Below are 10,762 nucleotides of genomic sequence, written 5' to 3'. Positions count from 1 at the left end.
CCGTTCTCACAAGCGCACTCTCTGCAGCAGATACACCTGTTGCGTACACAGTTTCACTTTTCTGCCAGCAGGTTCCTGCAACAGTTGCTCTCGGCTTTGCTAGCCTCTAACCGCAGCGCCGCCAAAGGCTAACGGAGCCAGGTGAGCTGTTTTGCACTTGGAAGAAAAATTGCATTAAGTAACTCAACTCCCCAGTCTATCGAATGTATTAATAGATATGTTCTCATTCTGGAGAGTTAGGTAGAGGTTTAAAGTTGTTGCCAAAGCAACAGCAAACTCGCCTTTCAATTCCTTTTCAGGAAAAAAGCCCTGGGGAATTGAACACCCAATGAGGATACTCGTTAAGCAAGCTCAAGGTTGAAGTCATAGTATCTGTGAGCCGGCTGGGGCCGCTGCAGCAGCGGGCAAACAGCGAGGTGTTAAGGTACTCGGCACACTCCACACACACACTCCACCCAGAGACCAAGGGAGAGGCAAAAAGATGCTGCGGTGTCTTCTGAAGCGTGAACCAACTGGATGGGAATGAGGGAGGGGGGCTTGGAGAAAGTGATCAGTAGGAAAAGGAAAGGGGCAGACAGACATCATCTCTCAGGAAACTGGGGTCGATTAGGTACATTGATGGGGGAACTGTTCAACTTGCCTCATGGTTTGCATAAACCCATTCTTTTCCACAGAACCCTCAAACGCTTAGGAAGCGACTGGCTTGTCACTTATGATTCTGATGGAAGTAATACTTATTGGGTATGATTTCAATATACTGGTACTGTATTAAGTAATTTACATGCATTATCTCATTTAACCCTTGCAACAACTATGAAGTACACATTATTATTATTTCTTTTTTACAGATGAAATCGAGACTGGAGAGGTTATGTTACTCCCCCAACGTCTTCTACCTAGTAAATATTAGAGAAGGAACTCAATTTGATTTTGTCTGACTCCAAAGTCATGCTCGTAATTAGTATGTAACTCTGCTTTCCAAGTAATATGGTAGATAAATTAAGTGAAGATAAACGTTTGGCTTTGGATTTTAAAGGAAATTAAATAATAGACTACTTACATATATTGAAAATGGCCCAACAGAAATTTTGCAAGATATTTGTTGAGATTTTTTTACAGTCATAAGATCATAGAATGTTTAAGAATGATAATGCACCTCAGAAAGATTAGGTCCAATCTCCCCCACCCCTTTTTTAAATAGATGAAAAAACTAAGGCCCAAATGATGAAATCACTTGCCTAGTCCATACAGCTACTGCTGGCAATATAAAAACTAGAACCTGTCTTCTGACACTCTGTCTCATGCTGATTAGCAGGAACATTTGGTGGTTTCCCATTTGTAAAAAAAAAACTCATAACACTTACAGTAGGTAATCTTCAGAATCTAGTCTCTTTCCTTTGATATTTAGCTCAGTCTCAGATTGATGTTGTGTTCTGCTCTAGCTCATTCATTTCCATTGCTGTATAGAATTCCAGTCTGGTCAATGCTCTTTGGCCACAGACCATCAGGAACACACCTGTAGTTGAACAAAGTTGTATTTTCTGATTACTGCAACAAGGGAGACATTACACCACAGAGAATCATGGGGCATCTCTTAAAAAGGACTTGCGGTATTTGTGCAAGGTGATTTGGGGGTGGTTTGAAGTAGGACTTTGCTCTGGATTGGATGCTGTCAGAAACAGTTATTTTTACAGTTGGATATATTAATAATTCTTAGAAGGTGAGAAAAATGGAAGGAGGCTAAAGCTGTGATTGGTAATTCATATTAGCCATTTTTGTGGATTGGAAAATGTTCCTTTTCACCTGATTATGGCATCCTCTTGTTTTTCTCTTAATCCATCACTGTCACAGAGTGGCCTTGTCTAATGCTGTTCTATGAACCTGTTTTAGTTCAACACGAGAACAGCATAGCCTAGCTCTGAGTATCAGGCTAGCTCCTAGCTGTCACGGACTGCTTTTGTCTTTTTCAGCATGAACAGCAAAACTCATTTACTATTGTTCTACTGTTCACAGAAGTATGTCATTATATATGTCACTTTGTACACACGTGTGTACATTTGAGGGGGCATATACCTAGAAGTGGCATTGGTGTCATAGGGTGTGCTCTTTTCAGCTTTACCTGATACTGCCAAGCTGCTTTCTAAGAAGTTGTACCAATTTACACATCTCATCAGCAGGATGAGATGTGTAAATAGGTCCATTATTTTAAATTGGTCCATTTGTTCTAATTCTTACCAACACTTATTGTTACTAGTCTTCTTAAAAGTTTAACCATTTTGGCTATCTCAGTGTGGGCTTAACTTGCATTTCTCTGATTATTAATTATTGATGACGTAGGGCACTATTTAATATATGTTTAGTCATCTGGATAACCTTTGGTTGTGTGTGGGGGGGTGGTTGTTCAGTTCCCTTGCCCATTTTTTTACATTGGATTGTCTTTTTCCTATTGATTTGTTGTAGTTCTTCATATATTCTAAATATGAGTCCTGAGTATCTCTTTATAATTAAGAAAAAGAAACATGCTTATCCTTAGTTGATATATAGCTTATCCTTAGTTGATATATATCTACAGTTTTGTTTAAAAAGAGGTATTTCTCCCAGTGATTCACACATTAAGCAGAAGCTTATGGCATCCTAGGAAGCCTTTTTTTTTAGCTGAGATATAATTGACATATAACATTATATGAGTTTAAGGTATACAATGTGATTAGATATTAGTATATATTGCTAAATGCTCAACACAGTAAGTCTAGTTAACATCCATCACCACACATAGTTATAAACGTTTTTCTTGTAATGAGAACTTTTAAGATCTCTCAGCAATTTTCAAATATACAATACAGTGTTATTAACTACAGTCACCACCCCTATAGGAAGTCTTTTTTTTTTTTTTTTTTTTTTTTTTTTGCGGTACGCGGGCCTCTCACTGTTGTGGCCTCTCCCGTTGCGGAGCACAGGCTTCGGACGCGCAGGCTCAGCGGCCATGGCTCACGGGGCCAGCCGCTTCGCGGCATGTGGGATCTTCCCGGACCAGGGCACAAACCCGCGTCCCCTGCATCGGCAGGCGGACTCTCAACCACTGCGCCACCAGGGAAGCCCAGGAAGTCTTAATACAATCAGTTTGTAAGTAACTTATTCAAAACCCATAAATTTAAAAAATACATTCTTATGACTTGAAATACAAGAAATGCTGCTCTTCAATTGGATTCCTCTGAATCTTAATTTGTTTAGTTAGTTCTCAGGGTATGTATTATCTGCTTGATGGGATTAAATTCCAAAATATTTTTTTTCCTTTGAAAACTTTGGACCCTTTAAACATCATGGTATTTTTTTAAAGTAAGTTTTTATTCTTTCCAGTGAAGGTAGAACTAGGACGTACAGAATAAATCTACAACCTACCAGCCTGTAATGCCAGTGTCTTTACTCAAAATCTAGTTATTGGGAAGAGGGGCAAACCACACATAGTAAAATATCATGAAGTTTAGGGAGAATAAAAAATGCATTCCAAAATTGTATCTAAGGACTTCCCTGGTGGCGTGGTGGTTAAGAATCTGCCTGGCAATGCAGGGGACACAGGGTCAAGCCTTGGTCCGGGAAGCCGCGGAGCAACTAAGCCCGTGTGCCACAACTACTGAGCCCACGTGCCTAGAGACCATGCTCTGCAACAAAGACAAGCCACTGCAATGAGAAGCCCGGGCACCACAATGAAAAGTAGCCCCCGCTTGCCAGCACGCAGAGACGAAGACCCAACGCAGCCAAAAATAAATAAATAAATAAAAGTAAGTGTAGACTGAGAAGGTAGGACTGCATAATTTTTTAAAAATTGTATCTAAGTACTAACTCTTAGCTTTTAAAAAATCTTGTTTTGAAATAATTTAAACCTTCAGAAGAGTTTCAAGAGTGCTTACAATTACCCATTACCTACCTATTGATTTGGTTTGACCAAATTTTAGTCAGGTTTCTCTTTTTCTCATAGGCCTCTGAACTTTAATTCACCCCCAAACTGAAACAAGTCCTAAAATCCCCCACTTAATGGTTCATTCTGAGAATTGGCCAACCACAGAGGGAAAAATATTCCTGTAAAAGCACCCTGATTATACCATCTGCTTGCTCTATCCCCTTGTCCTACTCCCACACAAAGTTACTGCTAGCCCTGCTTATGCCTCCCTAATTTAAAAAACAAAAACAAAAAAACTTTTTTCTGTATGAGACATTTGCAGATTTTGTGATCAATGAGTTCTGCTATTGCAAAAAATCTTTTAAAACAGCTTCTCCTTCCCTAAGTCCAGATTTGTTGATATTTGACATAATAAACAATAATAAATAATTATATAGTCTTCACCTAGATTCACCAATTTTCCTGTATTTGTTCACTTTCTCTCATATATATACACATGTATGCATATACATCACATGCATTATACATTTTATATATATATATATACACACACACATTTATTATTCAAAAATAGTCACTCACCCTCTTAACTTCTGTGGGCAGAATATATCTCTCTGCTCTATTGATGTTGAGTTTGGCCTTGTGAATTATACTAGACCCTCACGATGCGTTTAGTATAATTCTCCACCCCTTCACTTTGGGCTTGACCATGTGAGTTGCTTTGGCCAACGGGATGTTAGCAGAGTGGGTAGTATCTGTGAATGTGACCTTATTTGAAAAGAGTGTCTTTTCAGATATAATCAAGTTAAGATAAGCTTATATGGAATTATGGTGAACTCTAAGTCTAATGACTGGTATCCTTATAAAGAGAGATTTGGAGACACACAGACACACACAGGGAAGAAGGCCATATCACGACAGAGCTAAGAGACTGGACTGATGCTGCTATAAGCCAAGGGATGCCAAGGACTGCTGGCAACAACCAGAGCTAGGAAATAGCAAATAAGGATCCTCCCCTAGCGCCTTCAGAGAAAGCAGGGCCCTGCTGATGCCTTGATTTCAGACTTTTAGCCTCCAAACTATGAGAATAAGTTTGTTTTTTTTAAGCCACCCAGTTTGTCATAGTTTGTTATATCAGCCCTAGGAAACTAATACACAGAGTAAAGCAAGTTGTGGCTTGAAATGTGCTGCAATAATTGGGCTTGCCCTCTTGCTCTTCTGCCACCTTTCTAAGAACTTTTTCTGGATAGCCCACCGATTCAAGGATGAGGATGGAACAGCACTGGATACAACCTGTATACTGAAGCAAAGGACAGCTGACCTCAGCCTAAATCTGCTGACCTCCAGATGCACGAGTGGGAATTTATGTTATTTTGAGCTATTAAGTTTTGCACTGTATTTTGTGACCATAGCTGACAGATACAGTATGTAAACATTGTATTTTGTTATGAGTTAGTTGCAGACATTTTAACATATCATCCCTAAATATCTCAATATGTACCTCTTACAAACAGGGGCATTCTCCCACATAACTTCGATTACAATTATCACACACAGGAAATTTAACATGACTACTATTACCTCATATTGTATTCAATATTTAAATTTCGTCAATTGTTCCAATGTCCTTTGTGGCTGTTTTTTTTAAAATCCAGGATATAATCAAGGTTTGCACATTGCACTCAATTGTCATGTTTTTCTAGTTTCCTTTAAACTAGAGCAGTTTAAAGAAAATATTTTTGGTGGGCTTCCTCCGTCTCAAGCGTTCCTGAGTTAGTTCGCCCGCTCGCTCTCATCTCCTGAAGCCTAAGCCAGCTACACCTTCCTCCTTCCTTCCACCAGCAGCCGTGTCGTTGCGACTCCGCCACCATGTTCGAGGCGCGCCTGGTCCAGGGCTCCATCTTGAAGAAGGTGCTTGAGGCGCTTAAGGACCTCATCAACGAGGCCTGCTGGGACATCAGCTCGAGCGGCGTGAACCTGCAGAGCATAGACTCGTCCCATGTCTCTTTGGTGCAGCTCACCCTATGCTCCGAGGGCTTCGACACATACCGCTGCGACCGCAACTTGGCCATGGGCGTGAACCTCACCAGCATGTCCAAAATACTGAAATGTGCTGGCAATGAAGACATCATTACACTAAGGGCTGAAGATAATGCGGACACCTTGGCACTAGTATTTGAAGCTCCAAATCAAGAAAAGGTTTCAGACTATGAAATGAAGTTAATGGATTTAGATGTTGAACAACTTGGAATTCCAGAACAAGAGTACAGCTGTGTAGTAAAGATGCCTTCTGGTGAATTTGCACGTATATGCCGAGATCTCAGTCATATTGGAGATGCTGTTGTAATTTCCTGTGCAAAAGATGGAGTGAAATTTTCTGCAAGTGGAGAACTTGGAAATGGAAATATTAAGTTTTCACAAACGAGTAATGTTGATAAAGAAGAGGAGGCTGTTACCATAGAGATGAATGAACCAGTTCAGCTAACTTTTGCACTGAGGTACCTGAAGTTCTTTACGAAAGCCACTCCACTCTCTCCTACAGTAACACTCAGTATGTCTGCAGATGTACCCCTTGTCATAGAGTATAAAATTGCTGATATGGGACATTTAAAGTACTATTTGGCTCCCAAGATCAAGGATGAAGAAGGATCTTAGACATTCTTAAAATTCAAGGAAATAAAACTAAGCTCTTTGAGAAAAAAAAAAAAGAAAGTATTTTTATGACTTTTTTTCATGACACTGCCATTTTTAAAGAGTCATTTTACAGGATATCCCTCAGTTTGGGCATTGTGTCTTCATTAGATTCAGATGAAATATTTTGAAATCAGTACCACCTTGTAGATGTTGTAGTCTCTTCAGTGCATTACATCAGGAGGCATATGATGTTATTTATGTCCCATTATTGGTGATACTAAGTTTGATAATTTGGTTACAAAATAGTGTCCACATTTCTCAATTTGAAAGGTACCTTTTAATTTTTCATGATTAGTTATCTTAGGAGAGATGTTTCAAAACTATGTGACCATGATGTGGAGAAAAGGGAACCCATGTGCACTGTTGGTGGGAATGTAAATTGGTGCAGCCACTATGAAAAACAGTATGGAGATTCCTCAAAAAATTAAAAAGAGCTACCATGTGACCCAGAAATTCCACTCCTAGGTATATTTGAAGAAAACAAAAACACTAATTAGAAAAGATAATAAAGACACAGACCTACTAGAGAATGGACTTGAGGATATGGGGAGGGGGAAGGGTAAGCTGTGACAAAGCGCGAGAGAGGCATGGACATATATACACTACCAAACGTAAAATAGCTAGTGGGAAGCAGCCGCATAGCACAGGGAGATCAGCTCGGTGCTTTGTGACCACCTAAAGGGGTGGGATAGGGAGGGTGGGAGGGAGGGAGATGCAAGAGGGAAGAGATATGGGAACATATGTATATGTATAACTGATTCACTTTGTTATAAAGCAGAAACTAACACGATTGTAAAGCAATTATACTCCAATAAAGATGTAAAAAAATAAATAAATAATAAAAAGAAAAGATATATGCGCCCCTATGTTCACTGCAGCATTATTTACAGTAGCCAAGATACAGAAGCAATCTGGATAAAGAAGATGTGTGTGGGGGGGTGTATGTATGTGTGTATATAACAGAATATTACTCAGCCGTAAAAAAGAATGAAATCTTGCCATTTGTGACAACATGAATGGTCCTAAACAGTATTATGATAAGTGAAATAAGTCAGATAAAGACAAAAACTGTATGATTTCACTTATGTGGGGAATCTAAAAAAACAAATAAAACCAATGAACAAACATAACAAAGCAGGAACAGAGTTACAGATACAGAGAACAAATTGCCAAAGGGGAGCAGGTGGGGGGGATGAAAGAAATAAGTGAGGGAGATTAAGAGGTACAAACTCCAGTTACAAAATAAATGAGTCAAGGGGATGAAATGTAGTGTGGAGAATACAGTCAATAACTATGTAATATTTTTGGTGATATAACTAGACTTACCATAGTGATCATTTTGAAATATGTAGAAATACTAAATCACTGTGTTGTGTACCAGGAAATAGCAGTGTTATAGGTCAATTATACTTCAAAAAAACAAAATCATAGAAAAAGAGATCAGATTTGTGGTTACCAGAGGCAGGGGGAGGGAGAGGGTAGGAAGAGGAATTGTATGAAGGTAGTCAAAAGGTTCAAACTTCCAGTTATAAGATAAGTAGTAGGGATGTAATATATAACATGATAAATATAACACTGCCTTATGTTATATATGAAAGTTGAGAGTTCTCATCACAAGGAAAATTTTTTTCTATTTCATTTTGTACCTATATGAGATGTGAATGTTCACTAAACTTATTGTGGTAATCATTTCATGATGTAAGTCAAATCACTGTTATATACCTTAAACTTATACAGTACTGTATGTCAATTATATCTCAATAAAACTAGGGAAAAAACTATGTGAATATTCTATTTCCAAAACAATTTTATTACTCAGTGTTTTCCAACATCCATGGATGATACTTGCCTATATTAATATAGACTTGTACTTACATAAGTATCTGTGGTGTGTGTATGTGTGTGGCTGTAATCATGGTATTTATACTTTCAATCCATTAAAACAGGTTTCTTCCTTTCCATCCCCCAATTCATATTTATATTAGCCTTGTACCAAAGTGAGAATATTTGGTTCCCAGCACCATAAATATATTTTCTCATTATGCAAATCTTAAAATATGATACTTTTACAATAAGATTTGGTAATCATGATTCTTGGTATTTGCCCAAAGTAGTTGAAAACTTATGTCCACACAAAACCCTGCACACGAATGTTTATAGCAGCTTTATTCATAATTGCAAAAACTTGAAGCAACCAAGATGTCCTTCAGTAGGTGAATTGATAAACTGTGGTATATCCAGATAACGAATTATTCTTTATTATTATTATTATTCAGCACTAAAAAGAAATGAGCTATCAAGCCATGAAAAGATATGGAGGAACATAAATGCATCTTACTTAAAATGCATGCTGCTAAGTGAAAGAAGCAAGTCTGAAAAGCTGCTCTATGATTCCAACTATATGACATTATAGAAAAGGCAAAACTATAGAAACTGTAAAAAAAAAGAAAAAGAAAGAAAAATCAGCGGTTGCCAGGACTTAGGGGGAGGGAGTATGAATAGGTGGAGCACACAAGATTTTTCTAAATGGACTTTATTACTATGCATGTGTAATTACAATACTGGCTAATCTCCCCATTGGTTTTCTATTGTATTCAAACTTGAAATAGTCTTACTTTTAATATTTATGATATTTGTTATAGTCATTTATAAGCATATTAATATCTGGGATACCCTCGAGCTTTCTTTCATATATACTCAAGTCTGAAAAAAACTTTTTAGGAGCACATGTATTTTATTTTTTTTAATTTATTTATTTTATTTATTTATTTTTGGCTGCATTGGGTCTTTGTTGCTGCACCCGGGCTTTCTCTAGTTGTGGGAGCGGGGGCTACTCTTCATTGAGGTGCACGGACTTCTCATTGCAGCAGCCTCTCTTGTTACGGAGCACGGGCTCTAGGCGCGTGGGCTCAGTAGTTGTGGTGCACGGGCTTAGTTCCTCTGCAGCATGTGGGATCTTCCCAGACCAGGGCTTGAAGCTGTGTCCCCTGAATTGGCAGGCGGATTCTTAACCACTGCGCCACCAGGGAAGCCCTGGAGCACATGTATTTTAAAACATTGAGTTCACACCTGCAGTTTTAGACTTCACTATTATTTTAGGATTCTTTTCTTTTATTGTGTCTTTTCATGCATTTTAGGTTTCTTATTCCCTTTGGCAGGAACAAGAGGCTTTGAGGGTATAGAAGTCTTTCTTAGGCAGCTCAATTTATTGCTGCTGCTTTTGATCTACCATCTGTTGCTTTAAATGACAATGCCTCTTGTTGTTTACCATGTGCATCTGCGTATAATGCTTCTGTCTTCCACAGTAATATAAAAAGCCTTAATATAAACCAATACCATTTATAGTCCAGATTTATATTACATTCTTACTTTAAACAGATGGCTTTCATGCCCATGTTGACTCTGGTAGCATGGGTTATAGGTGTTTCTCCATGAAATCTGACAGGTGTTTGGGAAACTTCCCAATTTAACCAAATGGAGGCTAGGTTAGAATGTTTATTCTTCTCTTAATTAAACTCCAACCAATTTATCTCCTTTATCCGTGAAGATAATTCAAGTAACATCCCCAAATTGGATACCTAAATTTTTATTTAAATCAGTATTTTGAAAAAAAAGTTTTATGTCTTAAAACAGAAATGATAACTATTTTCTGTGTTAAGATCCATAGAAAAGTAAATGAGAAGACATCTATAAGAATACTAAATATTAACTGGGTTGGTTGACAAAGCCAAGTGTGCTTCCTGGGTGGTTCTATCTTTTTCTGAGATTGCTAAGTTTGAGAAAGAAATTCATGTTACTCTCAATTTACTAGAAGTGACTTTACACTGTAACCCACATATCTGAAGATATAGTAAGACTCTGGCTATAAAGCAGTCACTTGTTTTGGAATATGGGAAGAGTGATATTAAACTAATTAGGAAGAAGAGGTTACTATCACAAACATAGAAATTGTAAGGTCAGTTGGAATTTTGACTTCATAGCCTCTTGAAAAAAAAAGTACCCACCTTTCCATAGTATTTTTTACAAAGATAACATTTGAAAGAACTATTCCATTACCTCTTTCTCCTGTTTCATTCTCATTATCTATCAAAAGAATCTCTACTTAGCAAGCCGATTAACTTCAGGGGCTCCCCATCTGAAGTTAAATGTACAAACTTCAAAGTGACTTCA

At 38.0% G+C, this 10,762-nt stretch overlaps 1 protein-coding gene across 1 annotated transcript; it reads left to right on the top strand.

The window, feature by feature from the left end:
• Window positions 1-5,646: 5,646 nt before the first annotated feature.
• Window positions 5,647-6,590, top strand: LOC308615813 (proliferating cell nuclear antigen-like). The gene has a single exon (XM_081231608.1). It carries the CDS (start codon window positions 5,768-5,770, stop codon window positions 6,551-6,553), a length of 786 nt encoding a protein of 261 aa, XP_081087734.1. The 5' UTR covers window positions 5,647-5,767; the 3' UTR covers window positions 6,554-6,590.
• The last annotated feature ends 4,172 nt before the right edge of the window (window positions 6,591-10,762 follow it).

The sequence above is a fragment of the Mesoplodon bidens genome (assembly GCF_964165515.1).
Source record: "Mesoplodon bidens genome assembly, chromosome: 4".
Lineage (NCBI taxonomy): Eukaryota > Metazoa > Chordata > Mammalia > Artiodactyla > Ziphiidae > Mesoplodon > Mesoplodon bidens.
Note: the sequence above shows the minus strand (reverse complement) of the source record. Positions and strands in the feature narration are given on the sequence as shown.